General features: G+C 39.9%; 2 protein-coding genes across 6 annotated transcripts in view; both read right to left on the reverse strand.

The window, feature by feature from the left end:
• Positions 1-8,221, reverse strand: part of crocc2 (ciliary rootlet coiled-coil, rootletin family member 2) — a 57,556-nt gene extending 49,335 nt beyond the window's left edge. For 2 of the 5 annotated variants that reach the window (XM_061780098.1, XM_061780096.1), the window contains exons 1-3: positions 7,708-8,221; positions 6,017-6,137; positions 5,838-5,935 (exon numbers count right to left, since the gene is read on the reverse strand). In XM_061780098.1, coding sequence (XP_061636082.1) covers positions 5,838-5,935; positions 6,017-6,137; positions 7,708-7,767 — 279 coding nt within the window. In that variant the 5' untranslated portion in view covers positions 7,768-8,221. Of the gene's footprint in view, positions 1-5,837; positions 5,936-6,016; positions 6,138-7,267; positions 7,354-7,707 lie in introns of those variants that run through there. The other 3 variants (XM_061780097.1, XM_061780100.1, XM_061780099.1) reach the window with 3 other exon arrangements.
• A 140-nt stretch (positions 8,222-8,361) lies between these two features.
• klhl30 (kelch-like family member 30) lies at positions 8,362-16,318 on the reverse strand. The gene is made up of 8 exons (XM_061780176.1): positions 16,189-16,318; positions 14,869-15,691; positions 13,829-14,033; positions 12,952-13,038; positions 12,731-12,886; positions 12,465-12,653; positions 11,176-11,321; positions 8,362-10,159 (listed from the first exon to the last, which is right to left on the reverse strand). The coding sequence occupies exons 2-8, from the start codon at positions 15,640-15,642 to the stop codon at positions 9,911-9,913; spliced, it is 1,806 nt and encodes a 601-aa protein (XP_061636160.1). The 5' UTR covers positions 15,643-15,691; positions 16,189-16,318; the 3' UTR covers positions 8,362-9,910.
• Between the last annotated feature and the right edge of the window lie 298 nt (positions 16,319-16,616).

Genomic DNA, 16,616 nt, shown 5'->3' on the forward strand with positions numbered 1-16,616 from the left:
GACGCAAAGTTCAAAAGCCAGCATCTGTGATGATATGGGGCTGTGTTAGTGCCAATCGCATGGGTAACTTACACATCTGTGAAGGCACCATTAATGCTGAAAGGTACATACAGGTTTTGGAGAAACATATGCTGCCATCCAAGCAACGTCGTTTTCATGGACGCCCCTGCTTATTTCACCAAGACAATGCCAAACCACATTCTGCACCTGTTACAACAACGTGGCTTTGTAGTAAAAGAGTGCGGGTACTAGACTGGCCTGCCTGCAGTCCAGACCTGTCTCCCATTGAAAATGTCTGGCGCAATACGAAGCGTAAAATACGACGACGGAGACCCCGGACTGTTGAACAGTTGAAGCTGTACATCAAGTGTTTAAAAGAAAAGGTGATGTAACACAGTGGTCAACATGACCCTGTCCCAGCTTGTTTGGAAAGTGTTGCAGCCATAAAATTCTCAGTTAATGATTATTTGCTAAAAACAAAAAAAAACTTTTATCAGTTTGAACATTAAATATCTTGTCTTTGTAGTATAGTCAATTAAATATAAGTTGAACATGATTTGCAAATCATTGTATTCTGTTTTTATTTATGTTTAACACGTTCCAACTTCACTGGAATTGGGGTTATACCTGCAATATACGATTTTTTACAGACTTGGTGTACGCATAAAGTGATACCTTAACTTAAGAGTTCCCTAGATTACTGGAAGAGTTTTTAGAGTTAAGCGGCATCGCTTGGTTGATTTGTTTTGCTTTGTGTTGCGAGAAAAAACATTGGGCATATCAATACATGAAGGGACTACAATGTGACTTTCAGCTTAATTATACTTCATAAAACCAGTTTATTTCTTAACATTCTCTTAGTATGTTTGATTACCTTTTTTTATTGTTAATGTTTTACAATACAGTGCTGTTTTTCTCAGTGAACAAACATGTTACATTCTGGCGAGCTCGCCTGAGGTCAAAGTTCACTTGTAACAAAGTAAAAAAAAAAAAAAACGTGTTTTACATCAAACTCCAATGAGTCATATCTCATATTAAAGGTAATGACAACGACCTACTAGAAAAAAAGTTATTTTGTCAATATGACATTGTACGATTACACAATGACCACCAAAAACAAATGTTTTTATTGTGTCACAACCAAAAGCATCCTGTAAACTTTCTACTTCACACAAGCCAAAGTGGAGGTGAAGCGGCCACTTTGCGCTAGTGCCAGACATGTCTTCACTTATAACAACCACATGGCCCAGTGTAACACACCACCTCAGCCTCCTGACCCCCAAAAGTGCCCTCCACCATCCCTCATCACCCCCCGACAAACTCTATAACCGCCACCTCTTACCTAATCCCTTTTCCTGAGGAATACAACGTTATCGTACAATTCGGACTTTGTTCTCGGAAGATTACAACCCAGTGGACAACTTTTTTTTCGCTCAAAAATAGAATAGAGTTTACTCTTGTAAGATAACAACTTACTTCTTGAAAAAAAAATGACATTTTTATTGAATAAAATACCAGCTAGCTAGCTAGACAGACAGACAGATATATCGATAGATGACTTTCTTTTGACTTTGGGTTAGATGTATTTTTTTTTTTAATGACTCAGTTTGTGAGACTTGAAAAAATAGACTTTTTTTGTATTGCACAATTAGAATTTTTTTCTCGAATTTTTTTTTGGAAGAGTCTGCCTTTTTTTCTTGATGATAATCCATTTTTTTCTTGAAAAAATGAGTCGTGTTTATTGCAACAATAAGACATCAATACATTTTTTTTATTATTATTTCTCTTCCAAAAACATACTTGTATGATCACAAAATGTTTCTCCAAAAAAATAAAACTTGATTCTTGTCATTTTTAAGATTACGGCTTTTTTTTTTAATATGGCTTTATTTTGTTGAAAATATATGACTTCTCGCAAACTTCTCACTTTTTCTTCCCCCAAAATACAACTTTATTCTTATAATTTGTCGTCTTTGTTATACAAAATATTAGACTACACTACAATTTACCTCTTGAAAGAATATGACAGTTCTTTTTTTTTTTTAATATTTAAACAATTACAAGTTTGCATGTTCAGGCAAGCTTGTACTTTAGTTTGATTCCAAGTGTTAAACAGCAGGGTGGGGAATAAGTTGTTGGCATGTGTCAATGTTGCTGTTGGTCGAGCAAACAAGCCTTGATGTCATTTCAGGACTCCATATGGTTGCCATGGTTGCCTTTGAAGCCGCACCCTGGGCGTATGTCCGTGTTTCCCCCGCCCTCTTCCCCGTCAGAAATGTGCTTTGAATTCTTATTTTTTCTTGATACGTATGATTTGTGCCCCTCCTCGCTTTTGTCTCCTCTGATAAATACTCGAAGGGGCCGCTTTGATGCGGCTGCCAGCGAGCAAGCGGAGGCTCGCTTCGGAGGCCCCCGCGATGCCTTTGGTGTCAGCGCCAAACCAAGATGGCCGAGGTTGCGTTTTCGTGACGCTTCTTGCGAGCAGCTGATCGAACCTCTCGGGCCGCATCTGCCACATCTGGCGGCCCGGCCCGGCCGGCGTGCGAACGTTCAGCCCAGCTGCCACCATATTTTTTCCCCGAGCCGAGGGGCTTAATAAAGGGAATTAATGGAGCGTGCTATCTGGAAGATTCCTAAACACAGCTGGGGTGGATGTCCACCCCGGACTCATGCTGAGAGCCCGGGCTAGGAAAGCTGGGAACAGTTTTCAGGTTTTTTTATCCAAGAGGTGACTGAGGGCCTCTTTGCTATAGTGGAGTATGAAGTTGAATGTACATCTTCAGCATATGGATTCACCTGATTGGCTGTGATTGAGTGATTAGTAAGTGCTTTGCTGTGACATGTATTTTTTTCCCTGGTTTTCAACCACACTCCCGATATGAGAACATCCCTGAATGCTTTCATTTTGGCCTGATCTTCTGACGAAAAATTCTAATAATTTGGGCTTGAAAGAATATACAGAAGTTCGAAAAGACTACTAAGTTGAAGCAACACCAGCTCGACCATATGGTCTCGCGGTCAAGGTTACTGCTTTTCACTGCTCTACTACTCCCGGTATGTATCCTGAATTACTTTGTTTTGGCCTGAGCGTCTTACGAAAAATTCTGTTTGCGCTTGAAACAAAGTACAGAGTTTTGAAAAGAATAAGTTGAGGACAGTAACACGAATCCCTTATAGCCTAGCGATCAGGATTCCTGGTTCTCACCCAGGTGGCCCAGGTTTGACTCCTAATATGGGAATGAATGTCCTGAACTCTACCATTTGGATGTTGATTGACACCTGGTATGGTAACATTCCCTGAGTTCCAGTATGGCATGAATATGCAGCCAGGTCTGACCCAGTATAATAATGCTATTTTACCCTGAATTCCACCAATTTGGCTTGAACATTCATGCAGAAAAAAAAAAAAAAAGAAAAAAAAAATCCAAGATTGTTGAACAGAATTTTGAAAAGTGGCAGAGACACCAACACGTCCCATATGATCTGGCAGTCAGGATTACTGGTTTTCACTGGTCTCCTACTCCCGGGATGGGAATGTAACCTGAATTCTTTTTTGGTTTGGCCTGATTGCCGTACACAAAATTTGCTTGAAAGAAAGTACAGAATTTCAAAAAAATACCTTGAAGACTTAGAATCATGTGTCCCATATGGTCTAGCAGTCAGGATTCCTGGTTTTCACCCAGGTGGCCCGGGTTCGACTCCTGGTATGGATGGGAATGTTCCTTAAATATCTCCTGCATGCTACCATTTGGACTTTGATCAACACTGGTTATGTTCACGTTCTGTGAGTTGTAGTATTTTGGGATGGATCTTCACCCAGGCAGCCAGGTCCGACTCCCTGTATGGATTTTGTTTTTTTAATCTGAATTACACCATTTTGGCATTGATCTTCATGCAGAAAATGTCCCAATATTTTGCCACAAAAAAAAAATACAGTATTTCTGAAAGAATAATTTGCAGATACCAACACGTGTCCCATATGGTCTGGCAGTAAGGATTATTGGATTTCACCCAGACGGCCTGGGTTTGACTCCTAGAATGGGAACGTTCCGTGAATTCCACCATTTGGGCTTTGATCTTCATGCAGAATATTTCCAACATTTAGCGCTTGGAAAAAATAAATACAGAATTTCAGAAGGAATAAGTGTAAGAGAACCCGTCACATATACCATCTGGTCTAGAGGTCAGAATTCCTGGTTTTGACCCAGGTGACCTGGGTTTGACTCCTGGTATGGGAAAATTCCCTCCATTTGCCTGAATCCCACTATTTGGACTTTGACCTTAATGCAGAAAGAATCCGATATATTTGCTCATAAATAAAATACAATTTCGAACGAATAAGTGGTCGAGACTCCAACACATGTCCCATGTGGTCTGGCAGTCAGGATTACTGGTTTCCACTTGTCTTCTAACTCCCAGTATGGAAGTGCAACCTGAATTCTTTTGTTTTGGCCTGATTGTCTTACGAAAAAAATTCTAATATTTTGGGCTTGAAAGACTATTTTGGAAAGAATAATGGGAAGAGACATGAGAAGAAGTATCCCATACGTTCAAGCGGTCAGGACTCGTAATTTTTCACCAAGGCTACCCGAGTTTGTCTCCCAGTGTCCTGGTATGAGACTTTCCCCTGAATTCTACCATTTAGACTGACCATGCAGAAAAAAAATCCAATATTTTGAGCTTGAAAAGAAAGGTGTAATGTGTGTCAAAATTTTTCACAACAACCAGACAAAAATGTGTGCTTGCTCATTGGGACATAAACTTATCCCCCCCTGAGGTAAACGTAAACACAAGTGTCAAACCAATGAAGTGACTTTTATGGTCTGGTCCGAGCGGACAGAATGAGCACAGTGTTGTCACAAATGGCGGCCTTGTGTGGCAGGTAAAAAAAAAAAAAAAAAAGAGCTTTTTCTTCACCGTGACGATGTAAGGGGAGGAGGGACACGAAGGAGACGGTGGTCCTCACCAGTGTAGACATCACAAGGGGAGCCTTCATGGACCACCTCATCCGCCACACCTTTATTGACATTTAAACTCACAAATCATCCCGGCTAGGTAGTTGTCGGCATGATAACGTACACAGCAAATACCCCCTGAAGTCCAACAATCGGCCCAAATTTTGGGGGAAAATCTTTTAAGTCTCTAAAATCAACTAAAGCTTCAGAACACACTTGAGATGTTAGAGTTATACTAACTTAAAATTACAGAACACTATAACTATATTCTGACTATATATTTGTAATCTTTTGACTTTTTTTGGGGGGGGGGGGAATACAAGTGCATTAAAAAAAAAATTCAACTTTTTGGGGAGGAGAAAAATACTTTTGATTTTATTTTATTCTTGTAGGAGTCTTTTCTCTCTTGTAATTATTGTAATGTTACGATCAAATTTAAATTCTAAAACTTTTTTTATGTAACTTTATCCTGGTCTCTTTAGGGCTTTTTTTAAACAACACTATTCTTCTGAGATTCTGACTTTAAAAAAGAACATTTTGTGACTTTAATCTGGTAGGACTTTTCTCTCAATCCATGTAATTTTAATGGAAGTATTCACGTTTGTTGCAGACTTTTTTCTCAAGAAATATACAACTTTATTCTCGTAGAAGTCTGACTTTTTTTTGTAATTATCGGAGTGTTCTCGAAAAAATACAACATAATACTGGTCCGATTATAACTTCGTTTTTTTCGAGAAATTTTTTTTTTGTCATAAGATTGCCACTTTTTCAATGAACTCTCTACGAGATAACTTAATTCCTCCCCTTCCAGGTTTAGGTGATACACTTTCCATGTCCTAAGAGTTAAGTTTAAATGAAAAAGTGCTGTTCACCACTTGTTACCTTCTCAGTGAGGCTGGACTGTTTGACTCGCTGCTTGTGGCCCCTCTGAGTCATACAATCCGCTTCCTGGAGGTTCTCCTCCATTTTGGTGGTCGCACCTGACACCAAGAAGCAAAGTCAAATCACACCAAATTCACAATTTTTCAAAAATGTGTATGGAATTCTCTTGGTTCGCCCACCGTCGGGCATCTCGGCCAGATTGCGGGTGATGATGCGGCGGATGCTGGTTGACACCGGCGCAGGTAGAACTCCAGAGTCCGGTGCATGGCCCTCAAAATCAAACAGAGACTCTTCCAGCTTCTTCAGGGAATTGATAACATATATATTTTGAAATGTATTTTAGCTCATGGTATTTATTAGTCGAAGCCAGTTGTCTCATTATAAATGTGATTAAAGTGAAGCTATTTCTTTCTACTTGATGCAGCATTCCAGAAATGGAGGACTGTGTCTGTTCCCCCTTATGAAATTTCAGATGTTGTATTCCATGCACGATGTGCAGAACCATGCACTTGCTGTGTAAATTAGAGTTGTCCTGCGACAAACTGTACTTGTAGTAAGAGTCATTCCAAAATATTAATGAAATACAACATTTAAAAAAAATAGCTGTCTTTTTCTCTCTCTTGTGCCTCCCTCTTGATGACCGACGTTTTTGGGTATGATTTTGTTTTTATCCTTGTAATGGTTAAAACATTTTGTTTTATCACAGAAATATTTTGTAGCGTAGTAATTATCCTTTGAGGTTTCTGAACATACACAAAATCCTGTTACAAAAAACATTTGAGTCATCTCGATGAGGGGAAAAAAGTGACTTACATGACTCAGCACAAAAGATATCAAGCTAATTGCTTTGACCCTTGCTAGACCACTCCTATTTTCCAGTTTTCAGTCATAATCGAGTGCCAATTAAACCAACAGAACCCTGTTACTTGTATTATCAAAGAAATAGATTAATATCCAATTTATTTTTAATTACACAGCTAAGTTTGTTCTTGTTCAGTTAACATAGCAGCTAACACAGCTAGCATGTATCCTTGAGCAACTGTATTACTGGAATTGGAGTCATACGCAAGTTAAATTAGTAATAAAATAAAATGTAACTTTCTTGAATTTTAAATGAATTTAGTATTTTTTAAACATATTGTATGTTTTCAGGTGGCTGAGTGTCTGTAACAAATTTGCACCAAAAACTGCAAAGTATATATGACAATTTAAAAAAGATGATTTACTACCTGTTTTTGAAAACATGACCATACAATAAATGGTCAGTTTTTAAAAAAATGGTGGTGCCTAAATTGTCCTCCAAATCTGGAATGACGCTCATATTTCTTTCTTTTTGTCAAGTGAGTGATGTCTTTGAGTAGAAAAATAACTAACGATATATATATATATTACAAGAAGTAGCTATTGTAATAGATATAAAACTTACTTACGATATTAAATGAAAAATATTAATAAAAGTTATATTGATTCTCGCCGCCGTTCGCAAACCCGGAAGAGGAACCGGAAATTGTCTAACATGTTTCCGCCGTCGTAGGTCGTCAGCAAACAATTTTAAAACTGATGCATCCGTCCATCCATTTTCTTGCTAGTAAATCAATATTTAAATAAGGGGATAGGTTTTAATGAGTGACTCAAAAGTTGTTTCACTAAATATTAAACCAAAATTATTTAAATACGCCAAAATCAGGCGGCATTAATGCGTTTTACGTGCGCAACATTTTAATCAAGACAGGCGGCAAAACATAGTAAACAAAACATAGTAAATATATAGACTCTGTTCATGAGTGTATTAGAGCTAAATACATTTTATCCGAACCCTAAACAGTTAAAATAATGAAATACACTTAAGGGAAAAAAACAATTTACGAACCTGAATTACAAGGTCCAGTGTAGGTGAAAGTGTGCCTTCGTCCTCCTGCGAGGAACTCATTCCAAATGAAATTTAACAAAGTTGATTAACAAATATTGTCAACAATAATTAAGTCAGAAAAAACATTTCTGGTCAAACTTGTTAGTCGGCAGCAGAGATTTTGGCGTCCTCTCGACCACTGGCCAGGTCGTGTGGTTGCCATGGCGACCACACACAAGGCTTGTGCAGGGGTCGTTGCCAGGGAAACTGCGTGTTGTTTGAGTATTGCCGTGGCAACCGCTACTAGAAGTGGATTCCTCAAGGGTTAATGATCGCAATGACTCGTGATGCCATTTTATTGTTTTATTCCCCAATCAGAACAAAAACAAAAAAAGCATAAAAACTAACAAAGATGATGAGGAACACTGGGAATATGTAATTTACAACGGGAATAAAATAACAATCGTATAAGAATAAACATGTGGGTGATTAAAAAAGTGATTTTTTTTTTAGAATAAACATTTTGAATTAGAATTAGAATTTTTAGAAATCTTTTTGAAAAGAAGAAAAGTCACTCTTACAAGAACTAAAATAATTAGTTTTTAAGTCATATTATGAGGGGGGGTTAATCTTATTTGGGGGGATCCTTATTTGTGTAAAATCACAACTTTTCTAAAAAAAAAGAAAAAGTACTTTGTTCTCATTAAATTTATTTTTTTTTTTTATCCCAAAAACTTGATTTTTTTCTCATGTTTCCTACATTCTGCTTTTCTTGAAAAAAATGTTACAGCTTTAGGTTGACTTTTTTCATGACTAAATACAAGTAATCTTGTGGAAATAAAGTCACAATCATCATAAGAGGACAAAAAGGCAATTTTTAGAGATTTGTTTTTCTCATAATAAGTAATACTACAAGAATAAAGTAGTATTTTTAAAGAAAAACAAATACTATTTTTATAAAATTACAACTTTTTTCTTGAAAACCAGCCTTGGTCTCGTTAGATTTGATATTTTCTTTGTCCCGTAAAAGCTTTTCTTACAAATTTATAACTTTTATTTTCTGAGTTTTTTTACTTTCCTCAAAATTAGTTTTTAGCAATTATAGATTACAACTTTATTCTTGATAAAATACAAATTTGTTCTCCTAAATTTATGACTGGAAAAAAAATTCATATAAGAATAAACTCTAAAAAGCTAATTATTTAAATCAAAATAATGTGTATGTTTTTATCTAATAAAAATATCATTTTCTTATAAGATTGTGACTTTCATCTTGAAAAATTTTAAATTTCAAGGTTTAGCACACTACCATTTCTCATCTCCTTTAAAATTCAGACTTTTTTGCTGAAAAAAAACCAACTGCTCCTAAAACACACACACACACACACAAAATCTGACATTGAAAAAAACTTTCTAACAAGATTGTCCAACAAGAAAAGCACTATTATTTGCCTAACATTCAGATCCCCCCTAAAAAATACGACTTAATTCTTGTACGATGATGACTTAATTCTCGTAGTATGATTTGTGTGTGTCCCTCATACACCTTGCTCATTTACAAAACAGCACCAAAGATTCCTAACATGTTGACAACAATGTACAGTGGTACCTTGACTTAGGAGTTTAATTTGTTCCATGACCAAGCTCGTAACTCAATTGAGTTGCATATCAAATCAGTATCCCTATTGAAATGCCACTAATCTGTTCCAGCACTGCAATTTCCTGGGGTGTTGTGTGTCATTAATAAAGAAAAGAAATGCACCATACTGTATAAAAACAGAAAAAAACAGAGAATGTAAAGAAATGAACTTTTATAAAGTGTAATTACTGTACGTTGGGACAAGCCGAAAGTCGCCACAAGTGGATGTATGCCTTCAAGGGGCGTGGCCTACTGAGTGACATCAGGTACTTCGCCGGTTCGTCTCTGTGTGAGCGTCTGGGCGTGAGTTGTGGCCTACATTAGTTACTTGCCAGGGTTCTCATTTTGTATTTGTCCCATTCAATAAACAGCTAAAAGCGCATCAGCGACTGTGGCTCCCCTTGCCCACATACGAGAGCGGCGGCTTATCCGAAGCTTGTATTTTTGCTCGCAACACCAAAACAAAAAAATGGCGCGAGCAACTGCTCGTAGCTCCTAAATTGGAGCACTCGAAAGTCATGGCACCACCGTATGTAAATAAACAACGGCAGAGCTCTCGCTCCGCCAGCGATCACGTGACATCGCCTACGTGGCGTCGGCGGGGAAAACGCGAGGCCAGTTGGCGGGGTCGAGGAAGATGGTGGAGACGCCGCTGTAGAACCAGAGTCTGGGCAGGAAGCCCTCCACCTCCCAGGTGTCGGAGGCCCGGTTGTATACCTCCACCTCCACGCCGTAGTCGCCCTCCATGCCCTTCCAGTGGCCGCCCGTTACGTACAGCCTCCCGTCCAGCGACACCAGGCCGCCATTCTCGTGCAGCATATGGAGCAGTTGGATCTACGGAGGAAGAAGAAAAGCTGTTTTAGGTTAATATCGTCCCTACAGTCGACGTTACAGTGAAATATTTCTTGCGGGAATACGTTCCAGACCCACCGACGATCGGTAAAAACCTGCGATATAGACCATATAAATATAATTTGTCTAAAATAGTTTTACAGCGCCCACATGCTTTGAACACATTTAAACGTATTAAAACATTTTTAAACTTACTTTTTAAAGTATTCGTTGGTGCCTGTTCTCAATCTCTCTATTGTATAACATCACTCATGGAAAGTAAAGAAGATTCATTTGCGCAGTCTTCCAAAAAAAAGAGGCCAAGCGTGCTTGCATCATATCATTTTGTCTAACAAGTCCACTAGCTTAATGCTAACACCGGTGACAGGCTAACGGAAATTAGCATAGATGTTAACACACGGAGCGGCAACACCTACAGAGCATAACAACAAAAAATTAAACATTGTATTTTTAAATCACCAAAATGTTCAACCATATAATTCTGTCTGACGAGAATGTGCTAGCTTAATGCTAACATGTAATGTAAAACGCCATAGATGGGCTAAAAAAAAATAGCATAACGTTATGGTAATTATTAACCTTCAAAAAACAGCTCCTTTAACACAAATGGAGCAGCAACATATACAAACACAGCATACAACAATATTCACAGGCATGCATTATCTCTGCTCTGTGGGAATAACGACTAGCGCTGTAGGTTACAGTAGTTGGTGACCTTCTTTACCTCTTCTTCTGTATTGCATCTCTTCCGGTAGAGAGTGCAGCACAACACGTCGTGGCACAATGTGGTACTACACTGAAACTCAAAATTTCCACCTGCGCCTACAGTGAACTCCCGATATAGTCACGGTGGATAGATTCCCCGAATGCCGAACCGCGAACATGCGTGTCGTCACTTTATATTGTAAAAATCAATTTAAAAAAAAAAACATCATTTAAAGATCTGCAATACAACGGGAGTATGGCAGGGGTTCACTGTACGTCAACGAGCCTGGCACCTTCTGCCACATGTTGACGTCGGGGTCGTACGAGTAGACTTTCTTGGTGTTGTCGGCCAGCAGGTAGATGTTTCCTTCCATGCACACGGAACGAGGAGACGACAGATACTTGGGGATGAATGGCGAGCAGATAGTCATCCAGCTGTCTGGGACAAAACAAACAAACAAACAAACAAACAAAAATCAACCACAAACGCATGAGAATATAGTCAGAATACATATTTTATGCAAAGAAATGTGTCATTTTGATACTTGATAAAACACTTTTTTTTTGTCACCCCTGACTTCCTTCTTGTAAGATTACAACTTTTTTTTAATCGCAAGATAAGATTTTTCTATCGAAAAATACTACTTTATTCTCATACGGTTATACCTTTTTTCTAAACTATATAACTTTTGTCTCCCAGAATGAGATTTTTTTTTCGTAAAATTAAAACTTTTTCTCTCAAAATAATAATACTATTCTTGAAATGTAACTTTTTTCCCAGAAAAAAATGCCACATTCTCTTTAAAAAATGTAGTAAGATTGCAACTAATTACGTTTTTTTCATATGGGAAAATATTTTTGTCTTCAAAATAATATAATAATGTTTTTATAATTTTACTTATTGGTTTTTATTTTTGATTAAAAAAAAGAATACTTTCTAGTACTTTCTTTTTTTTTTTTTTAAATGAAACTTTCTTTACGATTAGAACTTTTTTTCTGAAAAAAATGTATTCTTGTAAAATGTATTAGGTTAGTTAAACATACTCAAGTATTTAAAACAAGCCAAAATTCTTATAATTGAGGAGCTTCAAATGACTTAAAGTAGCCTCAATAAATTATGCAAACCACCCTTAAAGGATGGAAGTTTGCCTTAAATGACAGAAAGTAGCATCGATAATTCATGCAAAGTAGCCAGAAAAGACAAAGTAGCCTCGCAAACTCATTCAAAGTAGCTTAAAATGACAGAAAGTCGAGCCTCAAATGATGAAAAGCATCCTATTTAAATGATGCAAAGTAGCCTCAAATGCTAGAAAATGTGCTTCAAATGACAGAAAGTAGTCTCAAATGATGAAAAGTATCCTCTTTAAACCAAGCCAAGAAGCCTCAAATGGTAGAAAATGTGCCTCAAATGACAGAAAGTAGCTTCAAATGATGAAAAGCATTCTCTTTAAATCATGCAAATTAGCCACAAATGCTAGAAAATCTGTCTCAAATGACGGAAAGCAGCCGCTAATGATAGAAAGGCGCTTCGGCAAATCATGCAAAGTGGCCTCAAATGACAGAAAGTGCTGCGCGTCCTCACCTATGACGGGGTTGTAACACTGCATGGTCAACGCGTTGTACTTGACGGCGCAGGAGCCGATGACGTAGAGCTTGCCCCGGCACGCCGTACAAGTGAAGTTGGTCACGTACTTGACGGCCGGACACGTGGAGGTCCAAGTGTCGTGGTACGGGTCATAACGCTCCACCTCCACGCGGGTCAACGTCGTACCTGAACACACAAACAGGAAAAGATCACGATGGCTGGAAAATCAGACAGGAAGTGTGTTGCTGTTTTTAATCGCTTACCGCCAATGACGTAAATCTCTCCGTTGAGCGTGGCGGATGAGTGGTTGGTGCGAGGTCGGAGCATGGGCGCCACCGTGACCCACCGGCCCTCCTTGGTGACGTACTTCCACGTCTCCGTGGTGGACCAGGTGTTGGTGTTGGAGCCCCGGGAGCCTCCTGCGGGCACACATTTTCTCAGAAATGTCTGACACAGGCTGACGGAGGGACAGACAGATCCTCACCTGTGACGTAGACGTCATTATTCAGCGACACCATGGAGAAGCCCCACTTGTTTGGGTTGGGGAAATTTGGGAGCTCATGCCACTGTTCTACAAAGATTTAAAAAAAAAATTAAAAAAAACACTTGGGCGCACATATTGGGACACATAAAGTACATCAAAATTGTTTGGACAAAAGTATCTGAACCGATACAAAAAGTCACAAGCGAAAAAAAGTGGGATTTCGCTTCAGCGGATGGAAAGTAGCCTCGATAAATCACACAAAGTAGCCTCAAAGGAAAGTCACCTTAGATGACGGGAAGTAGACTCAATAAATTATGCAAAAAGATGAAAAAAATCATCTATTGTGGAAGGAAGTGATGTAATAATTGGGAGTTTGGGGGAAAGTATTGGGTTATACAAATGACAGACAATAATCTCAACCAATTGTAACTGTAGCTTTTGGACAAAAATGTTGGGACGGGTACAGGAAGTAAAAGGGGAAAATATTTGGAGTTTGGACAAAATGTTTGTGACACGTTGCCTGAAATGATGGAAAGTAGCCTTGCGAAATCGTGCAAAGGAGAGTAAAATCAAAGTAGCTTCAATTGACGGAAAGACGATGCAAACAACGGAAAGTAGCTTTTGAGGGAAAAAAAAAAGTATGTAAAGGCAGTGATATTTGAAAAAAACATTCAGAGTTTGGAGAAAACTATAGGGACACATCGCCTATAATAACAGAACGTGAACTCAAATAATGTTAAGTAGGCTTGATCAAATCATGCAAAATAGCCTCTAATGATGGAAAGCAATCTCAAAGGACCGAAAGTAGCCTCGAATTGAGCCGTCTTCACCGTACGGTACCGTTAAATTGATTGTATTTCTTGAGGAGTGTTTGTACTTGTCTTGGTGTTGTAGAAGGCACAGTTCCTGGGCTGAGTTCTGCGCGCTCTCGCTCTCGCCCGCTCGCCATCGTCGTCGTCCGAGTCGTCGTCCGAGTCGTCGTCCAGGGAGCGACCCCCCATGACAAAGAGCACCTCCTGCAGGTTGGGCTGCGGACTCTGACCGTCCACTGTGACCGCGCACTCCGGGGCCAAGTGCATTTTCTGACAAAATATTTTTTTCAAAGCCACGTAGGTAAGTCATTCAGTCAATGTTCGCCACCTAGCATCGTGAATATAAAATGTGTAAAATATTATCAATGCTAATACGACGAGTAACTGGGCATTATGACGACAAACCTAAAAATATACTTAAAATATGTGATGCTAGCAATGCTGGTATGTAGCCACCTATCACATCGTGACCATGAAATCTAAGAAATACTTTTAAAATATGGGAATATCTACAATGTAACTACAAAATACGGAAAATACTGTTAATATCTGGTGAATTTTTTTTTTTTAATGTGTGCCGATAGTAATGCTAATATGAGGCCACCAAGCATCATGACCATAAAAGGTGAATATTTTCTGTCAAATGCTAAATGTAGCCACCTAACAATGCTAAAAGCCACTTAGCATTGTGGCTACAGAATGTGAAAAAATACTGTCAAAATGTGGTGAATATTACTGTGAAAATATGTGCCATTATATGTAGCTATCTAAAAACGTAACGACAAATTTAACGACATTAAAAAAATGTGTGACATTTGCAACGATACAAGCCACCGAGCATCGTGACCATAAAATTTGAACATTTTCTGTTAAATGTTCAATGTTAGAAATGCTAATATGTAGCTAGTGCCACCTAGCATCGTGACAAAAACCTGAAAGAAATTGTTTTCTAAGACAATACCAATGCTAATATATGCCAATATGTAGCCACTTAGCAACATGACTATATGAACAATCCCATTTCGTAATATTGGCAAACAATAGGGGAAAATATTCCCATTTTATGGTCACGGTGCTAGCCACCTAGAAGCTAATATGTCCAAACCTCCATGTGGACCTTCTCCACGGCCTCCCTGCAGCCGTCCGACGCCTGCACCAGAGCATCCTGCATCAGCGTGCCCCTCAGGTAGTCCGGGTCGAGCAGCTCCAGTCGGCAGAGGCCCAGCAGCTCCGGCATGTGGCCCAGGTGAGCCTCCTGCCGGTGCCCCACCCACCTGAGGACAGCCTCCACGCGAGCGCGCTCGCATCGGACCTGCAAGCCTTCGTGGCTCAGGCAGAAGACCAGGCGCTCCTTCTCCTGGAGCAGGAACTCCTCGCTCAGCTGGACTGCCTCAAAGTTCTCCAAGAGGAAGGCTCGCGCCTTGGCCACCACCTCGGGGCAGCCGTGGATCTCGCCAAACTCCAGGATGCCCAGGCAGTTGGTGGCGTCGATCTGGTGCTGGAGGTACCGCGTGCACACAGCGCGGACCGTCTGAAACTGCAGCCGGCTGGAAGTGCGGATCAGACCCTCCACGTTGCTCTGGTTGATGGTCAGCTTGCCCGTGTAGGCGAAGTCCAGCAAGCAGCTCAGAATATCCGGATCCACTTCTTGGAGCTCCACGCGGGCCGCGATGCTCTCGGCGAAGTCACCCGAGAACATGCAGCCGAAGTAGGCGCTGCAGAGGGCCAGGACCCCGCGGTGGCACGGGAAGTCGCGACCCCCGGCGCTCAGTGTGACGTCCACCATCTTGGGCTGAGAGCACAGAGAGCGCAGACCCTCAAGGATGGTCTGCGGGTGCGACGGCAGACAGAAGTCAAGGTCGTCCACGTTGCGCACCATCCTCAACGCCAAGTGAAGCAATAAATAAGAACAAACTCAAGTCATTCACCTGAAAGTGAGTCAAAATGAAAAAAGTTGGGGTTTTTTTTTCATTCAACTCAATGACATGCTTTGGTTGAACATTTTGGTGTTTAAATGAACAATTTTCCTCTTATTTGGGAAACTTAAATGTACATTTCTTGTCAGCGAGAGCGTGAGAACAGCGGCAAAGGAATACTTTAAAAAAACAGAGAGCGTGTTTTAATAAGTTTCAAGGTGTTTGAAACGTGTGGGAGGGGTAAAACAATTAAAAAGACGAATTATATGGTCTCTCTACATTACACATTTTCACCAGTACAAGTGGGTATGAAACGTATCCCTGCAATAAACGGCTTCACGGTAAATGTCTCAACCGAACCCATTAAAGAAAGTGTTTCAAACTTGTATCCGACATGCAGCTCCACAGCATTGCGTCAACAACACCAAACACCACTACTACAAGTACTATAAGGCCTCAAAGCCTGTTAAAAAGCAAGGTTCCAATCATGAAATAGTAAACAGACTCACCGGGGCGACTCATCCTGCGACAGAACGAAGCTTTTTTGTCTGGGAATCAACATGGAAGAGAGAAAGGGGAACTTTGTGCCCAGTCACCGGGACGCTGGCAGCCTTGCGTAGTGTTGCCTTTGGTTTATTTTGGGCTGCAACTGACAAGTGACGCTAGGGGTTGATGTCAGATTCCATACAACGTGCAGCTGCTGTCACACACACACACACACACACACACACGGGCACATTGCAGGGTAGCTCATATGACCGAAAAAACGAGCGATGGCCCGGCTTGCACGTGTACATTTGCTCATTTATTGCCTCTCACCATGAAAAACAAACCGCTAAATTAAGTGTAAGCACACTAGCTTCTAGGTGAAGCTCAATCGTAAAACAGCTCATATAACACTACAGTAACCTAAAACCTTCGAAAAGGTATTACAGTG

The sequence above is a fragment of the Phyllopteryx taeniolatus genome, chromosome 7 (genome assembly GCF_024500385.1).
Source record: "Phyllopteryx taeniolatus isolate TA_2022b chromosome 7, UOR_Ptae_1.2, whole genome shotgun sequence".
NCBI classification, from domain to species: Eukaryota; Metazoa; Chordata; class Actinopteri; order Syngnathiformes; family Syngnathidae; genus Phyllopteryx; species Phyllopteryx taeniolatus.

Excerpts from the sequence above, each read along its gene's own strand:
- klhl30 (XM_061780176.1), bottom strand. The coding sequence starts at position 15,642 with ATGGTGCGCAACGTGGACGACCTTGACTTCTGTCTGCCGTCGCACCCG. Across the intron at positions 12,887-12,951 it reads TAATGACGTCTACGTCACAG|GAGGCTCCCGGGGCTCCAAC; the intron begins GTGAGGATCTGT and ends GTGTGCCCGCAG. Across the intron at positions 12,654-12,730 it reads AGAGATTTACGTCATTGGCG|GTACGACGTTGACCCGCGTG; the intron begins GTAAGCGATTAA and ends TTGTGTGTTCAG.